This window comes from Anthonomus grandis, chromosome 17 (genome assembly GCF_022605725.1).
Source record: "Anthonomus grandis grandis chromosome 17, icAntGran1.3, whole genome shotgun sequence".
Lineage (NCBI taxonomy): Eukaryota > Metazoa > Arthropoda > Insecta > Coleoptera > Curculionidae > Anthonomus > Anthonomus grandis.
Window position 1 is genome coordinate 9,436,950 of NC_065562.1, and position 22,397 is coordinate 9,459,346.

At 32.6% G+C, this 22,397-nt stretch overlaps 1 protein-coding gene across 1 annotated transcript in view; it reads left to right on the top strand.

The window, feature by feature from the left end:
- The first annotated feature begins 11,380 nt into the window (after positions 1-11,380).
- Positions 11,381-22,397, top strand: part of LOC126746543 (uncharacterized) — a 112,248-nt gene continuing 101,231 nt past the window's right edge. Inside the window, exon 1 of the mRNA XM_050454851.1 lies at positions 11,381-11,548. Within this exon, the coding sequence (XP_050310808.1) occupies positions 11,474-11,548 (75 nt within the window). The 5' untranslated portion in view covers positions 11,381-11,473. The remainder of the gene's footprint in view (positions 11,549-22,397) is intronic.

The window sequence follows — 22,397 nt, forward strand, 5'->3', positions numbered from 1 at the left end:
TAAGATGTTCATCGATTAATATTCCTAAGTACTTGACAACCTTATTTTGTTCTATGGTTTTGTTATGCATTTTAACAAGTAAGCTTTTATTCAAATCAGTAAGACTAAAAAATATCATTTCATTTTTTGACTCATTAAGCACTAGGCCGTTCCTGCTACTGATACTTATCATTCGGTCAACTACCGTGGTTGAACCTCTAGATAGTTCTTCTAAGTCACCACTCGACGTTGATATAACAACATCATCTGCAAACGCAGCTTTATAGTTGCCAGGTAATTCGTCCAAAATGCTATCCAAAAATATAAGAAATAACAGCGGCCCCAAAATGCTACCCTGTGGGGCACCACTAACAACTGGTAGGGACTCAGACAGAACTGAAACATTTCCATTCTTTAATATCGTTTTTTGATCTACCGGTCAGATAGGATTTAATCCATTTATGGGCAAAACCACGCATACCACAGTCAATAAATTTATCCAACATTAGGTTGTTATTTATTATATTAAACGCCATTTTTAAATAAAAAAATAGGCCTACACATTTATTGTTTAATTCCAAATAAGACAAAACATATGAGTATAGGGACAAAATTGCATCTTGTGTAGAGCGAACCAAAACTCCTAAAACCAAACTGGTATTTACTAAAAAAAATTTCTTTGAGTAGAAAAGACTTCAACCCTTTAGAGGCACATTTTTCAATCCCTAAAAAAAACGGATAAAGACTATAACGGTAGAGAAGGAGGAGATGAAGTATGTACATCGGAACGGCAGATCTGGCGCGGAAATAGCAACCTTGCTTTTAAGGCTAATATAGAAGCAAATGATGTAGGGCAGCAGCTACTATCAATACCAATGTAAAGCGTAAAGAGGATAATTCTAGACCGGTTTATCATTGGAAATCCATAAGTGTGACTGTAGCAGTTTGAACAACACCTCATTAAATAATTTCCTTGTTAAATCATTATGGTTAAGAAAACTCAACAAACAAGGCCCTCAGTTCCCGGCAGACCTTAGATAGCCAGAGGGTGCTAAGAATCTCCGGGCTAACCATGACAATTTCAACATGGAATATTAAAGGCCTTCAAACACCTGGCAAACTAGAATATATCAAAGCCGAGGTGAACTGACACGAAATAAACATATTAGGTATTAGCGATGTTCAACGATGTGGTGCTAAAAAGATTCCAAGTAAAAACGGAATTCTGTTCTGTTCTGGTAGTAACGACACATCGCATTGTGATGGAGTCTTTTGGATACACCTTCCAGTATATCCATAACTAATTCCTTAATTTGATTCAAGTATATGCTCCAACAGTCGAGAAAGCCGAAGACAAAATAGAAACCTTTTATAGTGATATAGAGGTAGCATTAAAACACACAAAAAAACATAAGGAAGTCAAAAAGTGTGCTGGCTGTTTTGGTTTGGGGGGCAAGAAACAAAAGAGGTGATAGGCTAGTAGAGTTTTGCCAAAACAAAAAGCTAATAATAACAAACACTTTTTTCAAACTATCAAAACGTAGGTTATGGACTTGGAAATCTCCAGCAGATACAGACGACAATATAGTCAACCTGATTGACTATATTTTAATAAATGAACGATATAGAAACTCTATAAAAACCTATCCAGGAGCTAACATCAACTCTGACCATAAACCTGTAGTATCCAATATAAAAGTAACACTAAAGAAACTTAAACGATCATCTTTAAAAAATTAAGCTATCTTGCAAAAGGTTCAACGCGATGTAAATATAAACCTTAAAAGTCTCTCAAGTTGTCAAGATGCTTCTCAAATAAATAAAACATGTAATAAAAATAAACAGAAAATCGTTACGGTGGGTTGGGACAATTTAAAGGTTGAACGCAAATAAAACAAACTCGAATGACGGACGAAATAATAAATCTCATGGATAAGAGGCGTGAAAACAACAATAGTGCTGTCAAATATAAAGAAATTAATCAAATAATCAAGAAAAAGATCAAAAGAAGATTGGCTACACAGGGATTGTAAGGAAATTGAAGAATATGAGAGAAAATTTGATAGTTTTAATTTACAAAAAGAGACTACACATCATAAAAATTCTATAGTAATAAAAGATAGAGGCGGTAATCTGATCTTGGACTTAAAACAACACCTGGTTCTATGGTCAGAATATGAAAAAGAACTTTTTAATAAATAAATAATGATCGAAGTAATGTTGGCCATGAAATAATAGGTTGCTGTGAGTGAAATTATACATTTTTTTAGGGATGATTTATCAGTATTTACCCTTATTGTATAAGTCGTTTGAATAACCCGACGTATTTCATAAATATAGAATTAATTTCTTTTGATAAAAGAACAAACTAGTTTTGATACGTTCAACAATGACACCGTAAAAATATACTGTTGCTGTTGCTGATATTGCGTTACTAACATTATTCCGGTTTCATAATTATAGAAATTTGAATATGCTTACAGTCCAAACATCTAAATCAAACCACTCTTTAGTCTACATAAACCTACGTCTACTTCTACTATTAGAGCATTCCCTACAGACAGGTCTAGGTCCTTTCAAATTGGAGTTAAAAGGTACTTTTTTTAATTTTTGCAGGGTTCATAAATTATTATTTCAACGATTATGATTTTATGAAATACATTAGGATCTCAATCATGCCATGTAATTATTGTTCAATCATTAGCAAACCACATGACTTTACCCCTAATTTGTAGGTGTTCCGTATCGTTAATATAAAGAATCTTAATTGGGGTTTTGAACTACGCATGTGAGACGTTTATCCTGTTTCAATTGACGTTGGTGATTATGTAATATTGATTTTCGAAGCAATTATAAACTACACTATTAAGATCATTATCCTGTTGAACAACAATTTTAATTATTTTTGCTTAGGGCAATTATCTTTACTAGAGTAAAATTAATAAAAAATCTACTACTGATGACAATCTACGAGGTACAACTTAATTACTTCATTGTGCATGTTTGATCTATTAAAAGCCATTTAATTTATATTTCCTACAAAATTTCATCTAGCATGAAGGAAAAGACGAGCATCATATCAACTTTAGCTTCCACGATCTTACTGCGCTTGCGGTCATACAATTTCAGACTAAAAAATTTTCATCTGCATTTACTATAACACAAAGATTTTGAGAATACATACATGCTCTTAATTTGCTCCATATAAGACTAGTATCACCGGCCAGGTATTCACTACTATATATTTAAAGAATAAATTAAGTTTTTTTGTAAAAATTCTTCACTTTTGGACCCGAGAATTTTCAGTAAGCTAAAACAGAATAAAATAAAAATGTATATAAAAGTTTTTATAACAGACACACCTTATGCCTTTCACTGTACTATCGGCAACGCCTTGAGTGACAAATTGTATGCGATCTTGATGATTATTGGCATCATTTACTATATTAGAACTACTTGCAGGTCAAATAGCCATTTACCAAATTCTTCAAAACCATTTATCTTTAAGACTGTTGCTGGACTTACTTATTTCAGAATGAAAAGTTGTTTTACGATCACTTTTTTTCTAATATTTTTTTTAAATAAAGATTCCGATCTTGCTATAAATTCTCAGCAGAATTTAGTTCTGGTGGCTAAGGTAAAGGTTTAAATATAAATAAAAGCCGGCAAATTCAAGTTCGTGAACCTTACAGGAAACGTGGTTTCGCCTGCGAATGCCAAATATTAGTCGAATGCCTTTGCAGTCTACCCCTATCCTGATAATCAAGACTCCAGCCACAAACCACATCACAGTAATTAGACTGTGAAAGAACCAACGAATCACATAAAAGCTGTTTAATATCCACACTTAAAATAGTGCCTGTGCAAATACATGAATTTAAAAGCAAGATATGCTTTTTTAAGAATATAAAGTTAATATAAGGTTTCTGTTTATCATTATCCTGTTGAAACTGCGTTACCTTTAATTTTTAATATTTCATGGCTCAAAGGCAATTGTGTTCAGTATCTTTAATAAACTCGTAATTTTCCAGTCTTATTGCATTCATACAACTATATACTAAAAAATTTCCACTTTATGATTCCTCGAAAGAAAGGTTTAGTGAATTCATATATTGTACTAAAGGTGGTGAGTGTAAACAGAGCTCTCTGTCCATTATGACAAAATAGAGCTCGTATCTCTTCCTTACTTTCAGAAGAAGGAAGCTTGTGAAGCTCAGACCTCTAGTGATGTACTAGAAATTCCTGCAACGTCTGCAAAGCAAGACATCAGGGACTTTGTTTTGGATTGGGGGTTTATCTCAACAGCAAGGTCAGGTGCTGAGTGCTATAAAGTTCTCTCCTGTGGCAACTTCGAAGGAGAGTGGGCAGGAACTGACATACTACACCGCTGTAATTAGACCTAGAGTAACATATGGATCGCTGGTCTGGTGGACGGCGCGCGACGGTTAAAAAATTGCATAAAGAGCAGTAGTAGTAACGGTGAAAAGACAGTATCCGGCGAATAGACCTAAAAGTCCCATCCCTCCAAAAAATAATGAGAAACTAGCTAAGCTGCAGAGGCTGCCTGTTTCGGGTTAATAGGTATAATGAGCCGCGATTAATGTTTTTCTAGGACTGCCGGAGCTTCCACTGTAGATTGAGAAAAGAGATGAAAATCTGAGAGGATGAAAGACAGCGTGGTATAATATAATTAGCTAAAAAAGCAGGACATACATCCATCGCTAAAATAGTGGATTAAGAACTGCCCATTTTTTCATTTTAGAATGAAAAGTCAAACAACGCAGTATGACTAGGTGGCATTTATAATATTGACCTCCAAGTACTTGCAAATATGGTACACAGACGGTTGCAGAAAAGCTCACACGAGGCTATCAAGAGCCGAAACTCTGAAGCGATACCGATCGAAGAAAGGTTGAGAAGTTACACAACAGACTTTCAGGACGAAATGTTTGCCATTATAGAGTAGTTTCAAGATGCCTTAGAGATCAACCAAGCAAACAGAACCAGTTTCAAGCTGATGCAGGAGTGCAACAATGGTCTGAACAAGTTCGATAAAAGGAAGTCAGTTCGATTAAATTGGATTCTGGCATATAGTCGAGTGGAGGAAAACGAGCAAGCGGACCAGTTCGCGAGGCAAGGAACTTCTCTTCCCCCGATCAGTGCGGAACCTGACATCTGCACGTACATCTCTTAGATGGGGCTCCCATCCTGCTGTTCCCTAGCTGTAGTACAGTGTAAGAAACCGCTTATCATTTTATAGGACAATGGAAATATCAGTTCATAGGGCTGCGGAGTGGAACTATGGGATCTTCACATCTATCACCAAAGGAAATTAATAACCTGGACTAAGAATCCTTGCTTTCTTTTCTTAGGAAGGCAGGTTGCCTGGGTAGGGGACAGTGACGACGAGTGTTACCAGAATTTGCGGAAAAAGATTTTTAGGCTTATCTGCTGCTCTTTGGGCCGCCCAAGAAATTACTGCCCCGTCACATTAAATTGGTATGTGATATAAAAGGGTTGAATTTAGTTTTCTAAAAAAAATCACCAAATCAATTATAATTTAATAGACTGGAATAAGAACTGTAAAATTCTTATTTTTTTTCTTAAACTATTTTTTTTTTGTTCTAAATGTTTTACTTTTGTCGAAAGAACTTAAAGGGGGTATGACTCCTTGCCCAGTTTTAAGTATAAAGCACAAATTTTTTAATATAAAAAGGACCTTTTATTCAGATTTCCAGGAATCTTCTACAAATGAGGACACCTTGGGTTCTGTTGAGGCCTGCAAATATTACAACTATAAAAAATAAATTTAACATTAAATATAGTTAAATTAAAAGAAAAAAGAAAATATATTAAGCAATAATAGATACACACTGAGAAAAGGATATGGTAAAGGAAGGAGAGGGCCAGGGATGTGGTATATTTATATAATTTTGGTAAAAAAATCTCTTTTTTTTCTCATAAAATCTCTTAATTTTATTATCGAGGGGGAACAATTTTTATGCAGAAATCACTTCGCCTCTTTCAACCCCCTACCCCCCAGAACCTCCCTCTCAAAAATCTTAAATGGCAATAGGGGTTGAGTGATACCTCGTTTGAAAGAACTTTTTATTCTCTACATTTTGGCACCTTATTTTTTAAATTTGAGTGCTGCTTTGCCAAGTTAGGGTTATTTAAACATTGTTAAACTACTTATTATTAAACATTATTCCTGTAAGTGTTTTAAATACGTTGAAGCTATGATTTCTATTGGAACGTATTTGACCATAAAGCGAACCGGTGCATTTCTCACTGAAAGTGTTTATCAATACGACAAATTCTTTTGGTCATGAAAGATAAACATTTAATTTTTTTTCTTTTTTGTTTATTTTCGTTTGCAATGGAATTCGTCTCAATACAGTTCGATGATATGATCCGAAATTTAAAATAGTATTTAGTGAACTTTCCTACCAGTCAATGTCACTAGGTATTTAAATCAGTTAAAATTTATTTCGATAATTTGTGTGTTATTGTTAGTTACTATGGTATACACGCTTAGGCAAAGAATTGAAATGATTTTTATTTATGGCGAGCAAGGAAGATGCGCAAGAAGAACGGCAGAAGTTTTTAATAATAGAAATCCTAATTGTAATATAAGTCACATATACATTTTGGACGTAGTAGCTAAATTTAATGAAACGGGTTCAGGTGGAAACAAAAAAAGGGCAAGTCGGCGTGTTTTAAACGAAGATGCTCAAGTAGAGATTTTGGGAACATTCGTTGCAGAAACCACCAATTCTCTCCGTACAGTAGCACGTCTAACTGGAATGTCACATGAAACTGTACGACGAGCATTACAGTTACATAAATATCATCCGTACAAGATGCAAATTTTACAGGAACTTCATGAGGACGATTTTGATAGGAGAATAGAGTTTTGCGAAATTATGTCTAACTTAATAAACACTCGTGCAATTGTGGTAAGCAACATTTGCTTCAGTGATGAATGTACCTTTTTCCTAAACGGCCATGTCAATAGACAGAATTGTCGATACTGGAGTGAGGACAATCCCCACATTTTCAGAGAGGGTGCTACACAGCGGCAACAAAAAATTAATGTTTGGGCCGGTATTCTTGGAAATGCTGTTATAGGACCGTTGTTTATTGAACAAAACTTAACTGGAGAGCTCTACTTACACCTACTTGAAGATGTAATTGATCCTTTGATAACAACTAAACTGGAAAATCAAGTTGGTAACATTTTGCAAGAAAACGAACTACACTTTCAGCAAGATGGAGCTACGCCGCATTATTTTCGGCCAGTGCGGGAGTGGTTGAATAACAGATTCCCTAACCAATGGATTGGTAGAAGGGGACCGATAGAATGGCCTGCTAGGTCACCAGACTTAACGCCCTTAGATTTTTTTTTATGGGGGCACATAAAATCGGTTGTTTACAAAACTCAGCCTGATGATATCGAAGATTTAAAAAGAAGAATTACAGAGGCAAGTAGGGCTATTCCAGAAGAGGTATTTCAGAATGTTCGGGAAGAATTTGAGAATAGACTTTATTTTTGTTTGGAGAATAATGGAGAACACTTTGAACACCTCTTAAAGTAGATGTGTTAATAAAATAAATTTTAGGCGTGCTTTTGTAAAGACCATAATTGTAACGGCTATGCAAATGTTTAGTAAAAATAATATTAACCTAAATAACATGTTTTAATGTAATATTAACCTAAATAACATGTTTCAATGCAAATCATAGCTTTAACGTAATTAAAACACTTACAGGAATAATGTTTAATAATAAGCTTAGAACATTGAAAGGCCTTTCAATGTTCTAAGATAATAAGTAATTTAACAATGTTTAAATAACCCTAACTTGGCAACGCAGCACTCAAATTTAAAAAATAAGGTGCCAAAATGTAGAGAATAAAAAGTTCTTTCAAATGAGGTATCACTCAACCCCTATTGCCATTTAAGATTTTTAAGAGGGAGGTTCTGGGGGGTAGGGGGTTGAAAGAGGCGAAGTAATTTCTGCATAAAAATTGTTCCCCCTCGATAATAAAATCGACGTGTCCTAGCGATTTTATAAAAACCTAACCCGTTTCGAGATAATAGGGGTGGGAAGTTTTCAAATTGACACCCTGTATATATATATATATATGATATATGATATGATATAGATGTGCTATGGAGTACGAAAACGACCTTTTAAAATATTTTTTGTTGTGGAATTGTTAATAAATTTGTACGCCTAATGTTAATGTTAGTGTAAGCTAACTTTTTTTAACAAATAAGGAGGAGACTGAGATTTAAGGATTTTGTAAAAAAAAACAAAGAGTAATATGTTCATATCTCTATATTCCAAATACAAGGCTCAAATATGAATTCTAAAATTGATATTCTATCTAAATTCGGATAAATATACTGACCGGCCTCAATTCCATTAGATTCTTTAAATGAAAAATAAAATTGAGTGTGATCCACATAACAATGGCGTTTGCGGTGTAAAATTTTTTTTGCCAGTAGCGAGGTGTAAATAGTAATAAATAGTGGCCCTAAAATGGTACCCTGGGGCATTTTAGAGCTAATAGTAAAGGCTTGAGAAAAAATCCATTTACCGATATTCTTTGTTTACGATTTGATAAAAAAGATGTAACCAATCACAGCGCAGAATCATCAAATCCCATAATACAGTAGAACTGTCACAAAGCTAATAAAATGTTATGTTTAACCATGTCAAATGCCTTTGTGAAATCCAAAAGGCTATTTATATAAGGTTATTTATCTTAAAACGCACATAGTAAGGAATGATATATAGGAAAACAATTTAGTTTCCGCCTGAGATCCACTGTATTGGCAATTGAATATCTTACAAGGATTGGACGAAAGCTTGGAGTATTCAACCTATTTGGACCTCACAAAGACTTTTGATTGTATATCTTTTGATATTCTTCTAAGGAAGCTATCCCATTACAACTTCGTTTAAGATAGTACAAGCTTCGTTTTCTTCCATTGTAAGAGAGTTCAGCATGATTTGTGTAATAGCAACTTCCTTATCCAATCTTACAAGCATAAGGTTCTGTCTTATGACTCTTGCTGTTTATTATCTTAGTAAGTGACTTACTTTATTAATCTAGTGTCTCTAATAGACATAAATTATTTTTATTTGCAACTTTATATGTTGTGAAGACAATTAAGAGTCGCTGTGCTGAGGTACAGGACTTAACCTTCATAATATACAAAGAAGATGAAAATTCGGGTCACTTGTCCAGAAATAATTGTTAGACTGGGTGGCCTAACTGCTATCAAGTTAAATACCATATTAATTCATCTATTTTAGAACCCTAGCTTTTCACAAGAAAACTCTTATTTTTCATTGAAAGTGCACAAAAGCCTCCTGCCACTTATTGTAGGAAAATCTTCCTCAATCTTTCCAATTTAAATTTCTACATTAACTCGTTGTCTAGTTCTAGATTCTTCTTCAGTAGCCAAATATGGATCTATTATATTTTTGAGTTTCTGCAAAATAAAGGTATTATTTTAAAAACTTTCTGATCTAGATGTTAGGTGAATTATCTAATCTGTAATGTTCTGTATTGATTTTTAATATATTGTACATAAATTGCTTCTATTTTTTTATGTTCATATAATTTTCTATTGCTATGTCCAGTGATAGTATTCCTAGCCTCTATTCTAATTTCTTATCCCTTGCCGCTGATAACACACTGCTTTCTTTCAAGAGATTTATACATGTTTAGATATCACATATTGCAACAAATCCATTTTTGCTATTTAATTATCTTTTGTGTTAATTATCACATATAGATATCACATATTGCAACAAATCCATTTTTGCTATTTAATTATCTTTTGTGTTAATTATCGCTAAACTAATAAACAATTCAGTTAAGCAACCAGGAAATACAAAAATTATGTAAGTAACATCACCAATTAAAAGGAAAGTATTACATACCATAATATTTTTACAGCCGATGTGAAATAGAGTATTTATTTCTATAATTATTACAACGAGTACTTATCATTGATTTTATTCGAAACAAATTAGTATGTGATTTTTACGGCTATAAACGACGTTGCTTACCATATTTACCGGATATCCTTTCCTTTGGGGACATATCATTCGCATTTTATAATATAATACTCTTATGAGGCTTGAATCGATTATGTAATATTAATGTTACTAAATCACTGTATTTAAATATTCCATACGTGGATAAGTTCCCCCCAATTCAAGGTTCTCAATAACCCTGAATGGTTAAAACCATTGTCACCGTACTAGCCTACTGACTGCGCCAAATTTTACATATAGATTAACACAACTTGTTGTCAAAATATGTATTATCTTCACTAAGTTAACAGGAATAATGGAACTTACTTTTTTCAATACTAAGTATCTGTGGGAATGTAGTCATATAACTCCTGTTTTCTCAAGACAATTTGAGCGAAGAGCTTTTAGTTTTGTATAAAAAAGTTTAAGTTCTAATTTTTTTGTTACAGTAATAATTAACAAAAATTAAAATAAGCGTAAATAATCTTAAAATGATATTATTTTTCTATTACCGCAACATATTTCCCATGCTTTGCCAACGCATCTTGTATCCTATTAATGGATGCAGGCAAAAATGATTTACGACCTCATGCAAAAAATGCTGGCTTTTCGAGGAGAACAAAAGAGTGATCCGACTTTGCTATAAGTACTTGCATCAGCTCTATTAAATTAACATCCTCATTAAAGAATTTTCAGTTGTCACATCAAGTAAAATTGACGATTCATTTAACCCTCTAGATGACCTGTATTATTATGATTCAACCATATATTGTGATCAAAATTTAATATTCTTATATAGTAGTACGATATATATATTACTAGTTGTTAGATCGGGAACTCACTAGTGGTTACTTATTTAGTGGTTAACTTATCATTATGATTTGGCAAATAAATGACTTTATATCATTTGGAATTTCAAGATTACAGCAATCACGTGACTTAAAATAAACTTGGAAACGCATCAGCTGATATATCACTAACATTATTTTATGATTCATTCATATAATATCTTTTTGAATTTAGGAATTAAATTTAGTCCATAACAAATCCGGTAGAATGACAAGTACAAACCGATTCAGCTTAATTTTAAACTCGTTTTTGTACTTAAAGAAGACACGCGGTAAAGTTAAATCAAAGAATGTATGTTAATCAATTCCAATCTCCTTGGTAATGCCAACAAATTTAAATTAAGACCTGCATAAACATTCAAGCAATTAAGCATGCATTACCAGTTCTTAGTGAAAAATTAGAATAGCAATTTCTACCGCTTACCAACTATTTTTTTATGTTAAAATATAACTGTTTCAGGACATTTTACAAAGCAACTTGCAGTCTAATTTTCAGTCACATACGGTTTACGGTCTTGACAGTTCACAAGTGTTTTATATTGTTTTTTTTATTCTCTTTTGCCTTCTTTCGTTTATTTTGTGATTTTAAGATGATTAAGTACTACTACGGGGAACACTTCGGGATGCATCGCAAACCTCGACAATTTTACTATTTTGGAGAAAAGGTGATTTTTTTTTATTAATTTGATTTTATATATTTGAACAATGGGGGTGTCGATAACAGTTGAGGTATCTGAAGAGTTAATTGCTTTTACACTATTGATTGCTGTGTTATCTGTGATTTTATTTTTGGTAAGTTGACGGTATAATTAAAATACAATTTCAAAGAGATTTTTGTCTAAGCTTATCGCCAGATGTTAAGTTTCTTACGCATTTTAATGTGCCATCATCAGTTCAAAGACCCTAAATAAATGCACTTAGGCTTTTAACCCATTTAACTAATGCACTTCTAAAGAATATTATGTAAAGGTTCCAAAACTTATTACCGTAATGTCGTGAGTCTCATATTTAATGAGTCACTTATGATATTTGATATGGTCAAAACTGATAAGTTTGTTTTTCTTAAATAATCATTATGTACGTTATAAGTAATATTTGATAAACATTGACTGACTCGCCTTCTTATAAAATGTATTATTATGACTTTGATAAAATTGCTGTGTGCTTAAGATCAATAAACTCAAAAATAACTGGACAGAGACCTCATTTTTCGCCATCATCATGGTTAATTTGCATTCAGTCAATGGAACAACAATCGATCTCATTTTAAGCATATTTATTGAACATACTTTGTTGTTTATGTGCTAATTGGTAAAAGTTATGGATGAAAAGGTTTCAGTGTTAAATAAAAATAATATTTATATATGCTATGTATTTTAAATGTCTTTGTTCAATTATAACAAGTTTGTATATCTGATTTATTTACTAATATTATTATAGCCATAAATTTTAGAGGAGAAAATCCACTGATTCGAATCTTGAATAGGAAAATGTTTATATTCAAATGCAATAAAAAACAAAAACATTTAAACTTAATACTGCAGAAAAAGATAAACATTGCACAGTTTGTAAATCGGTGAGTTTAAATAAGTAAAGGGTGTTTTTTTAGAGGCGGAGATTTTTCATTTGGCAACACGGTTTTTTATGACAGCCGACCTGACAGTTCTGGGTTATTTTTAGATTAGTTTGGTTTGGCAATTCATCATGAACAGACTCACGCCGGAGCAACGTTTCCAAATTGTTCAAATTTATTTTGAAAGACATGGTTCTATTCGAGAAACACATCGGGCATTACGTGAGTTTTATGGTGCTCATAATCGTCCTTCAGAGAGATTAATTCGAGAAACTGTTGATCGTTTTCGCAATACTTTTACTCTAGTCAACAATATACGCATCCCGTAAGACGCTGCGCACGCAACAAGCTGCTGTGCAGCATAGTGTTGATAATGATCCAAATGTGTCAATTCGTCGTCGTTCTCAACAAGTCAACTTATGTCCATCCACTTTATGGAAAATTTTGAGCAAAGATCTCGGATTGCGAGTATATAAAATTCAACTTGTCCAGGAGTTGAAACCCCAGGATAATCTTTTGGGCCGTACATTAGCTGAATAGGCAGAAGGAAAGATTGCTGTTGATCCACGATTTCATATGAAAATTTTGTTCAGTGATGAAGCACACTTTTGGTTAAATGGCTATGTAAACAAGCAGAATTGCCGAATTTGGGGGGATGAGAATCCACGAGCTATTGGCAAAAAACCGTTACATTCAGAAAAACTAACCGTTTGGTGCGCTTTATGGGCCGGTGGAATCATTGGTCCTTATGTCTTCAGAAATGTTGATGGTCAGAACGTTACAGTAAACGGTGAGCGATACAGAAACATGATAACCAACTTTTTTGTGCCTCAATTGGAAGCCGTTGCAGGCGTTGCAGAAATGTGGTTTCAGCAGGACGGTGTCACGTGCCATACAGCTCGCCAAACAATTAATTTACTGCAAGAGACATTCGAGCAACGAATAATTTCAAGAAATGGACTTGTAAACTGGCCAGTTCGTTCGTGCGACTTGACGCCATTAGATTATTTTCTTTGGGGCTATGTTAAGTCGCATGTCTATGCTGATAAACCCGAAACACTTGAGCACTTGGAAGCCAACATACAACGCGTGATTGCCGAAATACAGCCTGCAGTACTGGAAAGAGTGTGTGAAAATTGGACCTCTAGATTACGCCATGTACGCGGCAGCCGTGGGGGTCACATGCCCGAAATCATTTTTAAATATTAATTAAAAAAAAAATTCTTTAACATTTTTAAACAAGCAAATTTGTTCATATCAATAAAATATTTTGTTTTTAATTTCAATTTAAAGTTCTCCGCCTCTAAAAAAACACCCTTTATTAGTTCTAGGGTGACTTAAATAAAACATCTTTCTTTATCTGCTATTTCTAACATTTACAGAGAACGGCAGCATTGAAAGAATTTCAGGGGAGTCATTTTTGTTGGTTAAAATATTAAAGAGATTTATAAGACCAGTTCTAATTACCAAATTATACAAGCATATTTCAACTTTAGTAATACCAGACTGTCGAACAACTTCAGACAACACTCCAAATTAAAATCCTAGTAGATCTATAATGAATCCCATTGTTTTGTGTGCCTCATTGACCATATCGCCAATTTGGTCCGTAAAAGCCAGATTGCAGTCAACCACAATATCCAAATCCCTTTCATTTGGAAATAAAAAAAATCCATACAATAAATATTGTAACAATATTCTACAATATCACGATTCAGCATTATAGATATAGTGGAATATTTTTTGTTATTGAAGAAGAATGCATTTTTACTACAACATTATTAAAGATTTTCTGCAGACATGACCAGTTCTCCACAGACCCAATCCTCATGTAAATCAGCAAAAAGCAAAGCTTCAGAATTACCCCTTGTAGTGCACAGGTTATTAGTGGTAATCAAAAATAATAAAGGTCCCAAATTGGAGTGCTGGGAGACTCCACATGTACTATTGTAGATATCAGATTTGGCACCCTTGAGTTCAACAAATTGTTGCCTATTTGACAAATATGATTGCAATAAATAAATTAAGTTAATAGTGATGTTGTTTTCATCAAGAGATTTTATAATACTGCTGTGCTTTCCTTTATCAAATGCCTTCTGCATATTAGTATAAACAACATCTACTTGTTTCTTTTCATTTAGGGCATTGTCAACAAACTGACAAAACCTTATAAAATTGGTCAATGTAGACATCAATGTAGACTGTAGGTAAAAATCCATGTTGATGCTCAGATATGTTAAACTTGACTTCATCATAAAGTCTATTAAATAAGGCCAATTTAAAAATTGAAAATCGTAACTAGACGATAATTTGTTGCACCTTTTTTTAAATATTTGTATTAATTTGCTTCAACGTCAAACTTTTGGATATATTGAAGATTATAGACTAAGATTAAAAATATGAATAGGAGGTTTTACCAATGTTATTGCGGCTTTTAATAAACATAGCCAGATCAGATCATAGCATTTTAATAACATCTAAGATTTCCTTCTTATCAAATAATTTATTGCAAAAGTAATATTTAAATGGAGACTACTTACTTAATGGACAAATCAGAAACGAACACACAACTAAGATACTACGCAAATATGTTTGAAATATTTTCAGTTCCAGATACAGAGTTATTATTGGAAAAAATTTTAAACAGGTATATCTAAATTATCCTTCTGGTTACAAATATAGGACTAGAATACTTACAGGATCTGTATTTATCCTAAATTCTACATTACGTGGATACACCAATGCCCATATAAACATAATATACTAATGCAACTAATGCCAATTTTATATTAATTTAAACATTTTGCATAAGATTAACAAACCCAAAAAACACCAAAAACTTATATTTGTTAAAGAAGACTTAAGATATGATTTTTTTTCGTTAAACAACATAATAACTTAAACTGGAAATCCCTCCCCAATTTGGGTGGAAATAGGAATACATTGCACAAAAATATCATTAACAATATCATAAAATTTCGCCACAGATTCTTTGACATCACATCAATTATACACATAATCCTAGATAGTATTTTTAAATACTATGTACATTTGCTCAAAATCAGGTTTTTTAAAATTGAATTTAGCATTTTTTACCTGTTTGCACACTTCTATTTCATAATAATTAAGGCCACAGTATAAAGAACAAGTTCTAGTTTATGTTCGGTGTTAAGGCTGACCACAACTGACAGCACGGTATGATATAACATATCAACAGGCAACAATGGAGCATTATAAATTTCTACTCTAGAGCCTTGTAAATGGGGGCTTATTATAACCAAAGAAATAAAAAAACATTATGTACAGTGTGAATTTAGTTAAAATTTGTATAAGCTCAAAAACAAATAATTCACTAAAAAATTATTAAACTAAATATAGGCGTACCGTACAATATGGAGTATTGCGATACAAGACAATTTGATTAACTATGCACTCAAACGCAATAACAGTAATTAAAATATAGGATACTCTGGTACCTAGTGCAGACACTTATTGTTGAAATGATTATGGGAATATTCTCGAAACTTTTATCGCCACTACATCTTAATTTCTAGTTCAGGGCTGCATTCTACGGTTTCTGCATTGTATTTTGCTTGGATATGGTTGTATTTGTGATAATTAGTCTATATTGATCTGCTCAATATTTTGTAAGAATTTAAATTTTTCATAATTAGGTAAAATGCTGAAATCCAGTATATTGGCAAGAACTATACACAAATAAGGTTGCTAGAGAGCAGAACAATAATAAAGAACACTACATCTTAAGCAATAGCAGTAATATTGGGATATGAAATGGTAAAAAACGTTATCTGTTAAATAATGTTGCTATCATTTAGACTCAATACTCAAATATTTATTTCTATAGACTCATATAAATAAGTATTGGATAATGTCAAAAAATAAAACTATAAGACCTAAATATACAACTTTTAAAAGGTCTTAAAAAAACCAATAAAAAATCTACAATTAACTAAAAACTAAGAATATAAGAAAACAGTACAATATTACAGCTTTTAACAAACAAACAAATACCAATTATAGAAGTCGATATGAGACGCTGCAATTTAAATACTCTGTTACCGTATAAAAGGAATTTTTAATTATAATCCTTTTTAATAAAGCTTTAAATGGGCTATTTGCCACTTTGGTTAATTTATGTTTGGGTAAGTCCAAATTTAACCCTGAGTTTATAGTGGGTACCGCTAAACAAAGAATAGTCAGATAGGTTACGCTTTATATGCATAACCGAGTTGAAAATAAATAGTCTGGAAAGAGAATTCTACAAGAAAATGTATAAGGTTTAAATAAAATAGTTCTAATTATTTTTTCATGGGCTGTAAAAACTTCACCACTTCTAGAATAGTTACCCCAATACATTATGCCATATGACAAACATGACTGGACATAACCATAATAATAAATAAATATCAGGCCAACATTGATTTTTTTACGCAACTACCAGATCACATAGGCATAAATTGATTTCTTTAAACCCATATCTACATGATAGGACCAACTAAGATGTCCATCGATTAATATTCCCAAGAACTTTACAACTAGTTTTGTTCTGCATTTTAACAAGGAAGCTTTTATTCAAATCGGTGAGACTAAAAAAGATCATTTTAGTTTTTGACTCATTAAGCTCATAATTTATGCTCTTTAGGTATTAGGAACAATGGCGCATTATTTGAAAGAAAAAACAGCGTAAGCTCTACATAAGCCAGATCATTTTGCAAAAAGTAAAAATAAAACGTACTTTTCTTGTATCAAAATATATAATACGATTCCTAACAACATTAAATCTGCTGAAATCTGAGGGCAAATTAGAAGCTTGTTTAACTTGAAATGTTTTAACTGTGACCATTCTAGTTTTAAAATTTGATTAATTGCTGATCGTATCCAGTAAAGGTAATAATCTTTATTTTCCTGCACTGATGCCAGTACTGCAAAATCAAGAACTAGTAGTGTTAAGTTTATCTGGTAGCTCTTAGTAATGAATCTTTAGCCGTATAGTTTATATATGCCATCAGTGATGTGCTGACAGTTTTCGATGCTTGTCATCCATATCTCAATCTGTCGATCTGAACTGAAAATTGACGATATACATATAGTAGTTTCTTTTTGCCATAAAACCTTAAATCATTATTATTAATCCCTAGGTTCCTGGGATTAGCTTTCTACTAGTTAATCAATGGTTCGACGCATTTCTCTTAAGATGATCTTGGCTGATCTCCTTGTTATACGTTTTATGTAGTAGTTGCCCAAATCTTCACTATAGTTTCTTTTGCTAGAAAGAATGATGTCTTTGAAATTTTGCATTTAGTCATATGCTTCAAATATCATCTTCACATATTGCTCGGAAGAATTAGGATGTTTGCGAGCGAACTCTCTAACTCGATAGAAAGAAAATTTCTTTCTATTATAGAAAAAAAGTCTAAACCCTACTCTCTATCTCAACTGGCTTCGATGAGGTAGAGTTCGGGTTGCCGTCGGCAACCTTCGGAATAGAAATATAGAAAGAGGTTGTATGGTCTTGCTATTACTTTAATCTCTTTTTAGTACATTGAAAAAAAGATGTATTTATCTTTGTTGTGGAGATGTTTTTGTAGCGGATTTGAAAATCAACGAATTCTCATATTCTCATATTAGACCATTAAGCCCCATTGTGCAAGGACCAACATTTTTAAGAGGTGATAAAGGGAATAGGGTCGGCTTGAAAGTGATTCTGAATGAAATTTACTAATTAAATAAAGAATAGTATTTTATTAGAAAATGTTAAACCATAAAAGTCCACAAAAAAATAATTTACTTAAATCACTTGGTTACAACAAATAATTAGGGTTTTATTGCGGTCAAAACATGAACGGTATATCTTTGAGTGAATTATAATTTGTTAACTACTTTTTTCAGGTTTAAAACGATCATTAAGTTTATAAGGTCAATAGTTTATCCACGCTTATTTACGCCCCGAAATTGGGAAATTCCCAGTGACTCCACAGAAGGGAATAAAATGGGTTTTATTACTTTCACAAATTTTGGAAATACTATATATATAATCCTTTTATCCTTAATTCAATCGTTTGTTCTTTCTCTTCCATTTCTAAGGCAAAATCTAAGAAATTAATAATAATATGGTCTATATTTTAAGACAAATATTAAAATATAAATTTAGTAGTGAATATATTTTAATTAAAAAGAAAAGAAAATATAGTAGGCTATTATAAATACACACTGCGAAAGAGATAAGATAAAATTAGGAGGATCCATCATAAAATTCGCAGTCTTATTGATACCTAAAATTACTTCAAAAATCTATAAGAAAACTTTTCCCTTATTGGCATCCCTTATGGATATAGGATGAAAACAGAAACAATAACAAAGCATACTTATAACTTAAAAGATCGATAATGTCGAATGACATTTCAGTAATTGACATGTGGGCTGTGAAAAATCCCATTAGCTATAAAAATGGGCTAATGTTTGTAGATTGGGTAGTATAAGAATGTCTAAAGCCGAACGATGGCGAGTGAAATAGAGAAAAGTTTTCTATATTTTTTCTTGTCTATTTCTATGTTTATCGAGTTAGAGAGTACCGCTGCTGGCTTTTTTAAAAAGTTACATAGTTGGACATCTATATCTGGCTTCTTTCTTTCTGCTGTCTTAGTAATGTTCTCCTCTCGGTCGCACTAAGAAGGTGGTGTTTATTTGCCTTCTTTGAGAGAGTCCAATAACATTTTCATTACATGTTTTTAATATAGTAGTAAGCATTGAAAATTCCTCGAACTTTAGCAGCTTTTCTAGTCTTAAATATATAAGATATCCAAAGACTAAGCTCTACTAAAATTGCTAAGATCCTCTTCTCCTGTTAAATTGCGAGAAACCGTCTTTTGCATCCACCTTACATATTACTTTTATGCCAGGGTTTCTTACTCCATCTTCAAGGACCTTTCTGGCTATTATTCTTAAGATTTTCATGTCTGCTATCTGCTTGTCTGCTACCTGCTTAAAGTGACTTACCTCTGACTATCAATCTCTATAGTTTATCTTCTCTTGCTAGGAAGAGTGATAGCTCTGAACCTCTTGCTGCGTCAATTTCGTTGTGTGCAGTTATTAACTTCACACATAGATCATTAGAATTCGGATGTCTCAGCTTTTCTAAATCTACTGGTACCGGTATATCTGCTCACTTCCTCTAGGTCGTGCCACTGAAAGATTAGCGTTTATTTGTCTTAGCACTATTAAATAATACCGAAAGTATATATGAGACTCGCACATTTTTAAGTAATGCTTTAAGTTTTTTCTGTAAAGTTCGAATTTTAAGAACGTCCAGTATTTATTTTATAAACTCGTTAGTTCTTTCATTCTTTATTATTCATTGTCTGATTCTTTGTGCCTGTTTTATTTCATTTCTATTTCCATTGTGTAGCCATGATCTAGCCTTTGTGTAATTCAAAGTCACTCCCTTTTATTTAATTATTGCAGTAACAATAAGACACAGAACATTCCTTGACTATATTCCGCATTCAATTTGTTCTAGTTGATTTAGCATGGGTTGCAATAGTTATTTGTCATACATGTATAATAAGTGGTTAATTCTTGCTACTTCATTGTTTATAAGATTCACTAATTCATTCGGCAGTGGGTTCATATCAAGGCAGAACCAGAACGGCAGAGTCATTGCTGCATATGGATCCTGTAAATTTTGATTTTCTTAATGAGTCATTCATGAGGAACAGAGTCAAATAATTTTTGTAGTCTACATAGACAGCATGGAGGTTGTTTTTATTACTATACGCCTTGTTACATACTTGCTGTTTTACTGCATTAGTAATTTATAGTAGTCAGGCATGTAATTGGCTTAGATCAGGGGTACTGTCATGGTCATTTAGCAGAAAGAACTTAAGAAAAGCACTTTTTGTGGATACAGACTAATTCAATAGAACAGTTGATTGATAATGCAATTGCCACAGTGGTTTTATCCAGTAATTTGGCACATGGCTTTCGGCCACCAGCAACACAAGGATGTAGTGACATCAGACTTTTCCATTTTGTTTCTTTCTTTTCTTCTTACACCTTTTTTACCCATCCGGTCTCCAATAAATTGAGCACCTTTAAGACTCGTTATACAGCGTGTCTTAAAGGTGCGGGGGATGAAAAAAGTTACATTTGAAAATAATTTTGACTTACACAGGGTTGTTCACAAAAGGCGTGGCAGTAGAAATTTATGTTTTTTTAAATGGAAGATTTTATATATTATTTGGTTTTTGAGATTCTTCGTTTAATTCTAAGAAATTTGATGTCATGCATGGTATACTTAGTCAAGTAGTTTTTGAATTAGAGACAGTTGAATTTTTTTTTCAACTTTAAGAGGATACAGAGCCATAACTACTTGTCATAGGATAAAATGATTTTTACATTCCTGTCTTAACTTTTTAAGATGTATTTAATCAAGGAAAAAATACTACTGTCACTTGTCTCTTTTTCCTTAAAATATCAAACAAATTTGATGGTTAACGTATATAAAAATGTATGCCATGAGATAGATCTTAAAAAGTTAAAATAGGAATGTGAAAATCAATTTATCCTATAACGAATAGTTATGGATCTATAGCTCCTTGAAGTTGGAAAAAATCGATTTTTAACTGTCTCTAATTCAAAAACTACTTGATTAAAGTATAGCATGTAATACATCAAATTGCTTAAATTTTCGCCTTTAAAATATTTAGACTTAACTTCTTACAAGCTTTTATCAATGATAGATCATGCTATTAAGTAGTTCATGCCTATCTGCGCAGTTCCACAGAATTGTCACACCATTAGCAAACAATGCAGCGAGATGCGAATACTAGCAAAATCGTAATAATAACACCAACAATAATAACCATTTGTGATAGTAACCTCTGAAACCATAGACTTTCGGTCTTTCGCAACAGTAGTCTGTGATCAATACAAATAAATGATTTTATTAAATCACAGAACACTGCCTCTGACATCATTCATTCTTTGTGAATGTCACTGCAAAAATCAGAAATTGCATCAGTCTTTTAATAGTTTCTGCCAGAGTTGGCAATAAAAGCAGTGGTCAGTATATGCAGAGCTATCTCCACGTTTATATAAAGAAAAGATATTTGCAACCTGTAAACTGTTTTGGAGAAATTTCAGTTTCAAAAGATTTAATAATAGATTCAGTAAAAGCTCTTAGAGCCTCCATCGCATGTGGGATTTACCTTGTTACCTATTTTGTACCTCAAATGTTGGTGACATGGGATGCTTTTCATCTGCGACCATATATATTCGAGAACACTATAATAAAAGATGTTAAGTTCATTAGTCTCTTTTCTCTATTTATTCTTATAGGTTTTCTTAGCATCTCTGAAAATATTATGAAGTCATGATCTGCAAGAACCAATCATAGTCCCTAACAGTAAAAAGCTTTCGTACCCAATCTTCTACTTCTCTCTCTCTCTTTTTGATTTATTAAAAAGGAGCACCTCACTGCTTCAGGTACTGAATTAACACTATTAATAACTTCACATTTAGCTTATTTACTACTGTAATTTGAAATAACATAATTTAATAGATTCGTAGAGTGGGATGTTGGACATGTGGGAGAGCTTATGCAATTTCAAACCATAAATTAGTCCAAAAGCGTTTATATTTAAGAGTCTATCGTATCAAGTGCATTACGATTAAAGTCTCCAAACCTACTAGGTAAAAAATTGAGGCTTAGATGGCCTAGGCGCAATACCTCGGATCAACATTTTAACAACTTTTCAGGAGAGACAAAAATCTTTATTTTTTTCTTATTGCAAGACACTCCTATGCAATTTTTATTTACCTAGCTAAAATCATATTTGTTAGACAACTTTATTTACAAAAATATTTTACATTAGTTTTTTTTAGCTACGCGGTTTGATACGTGATATTGCTTATTGAATCAC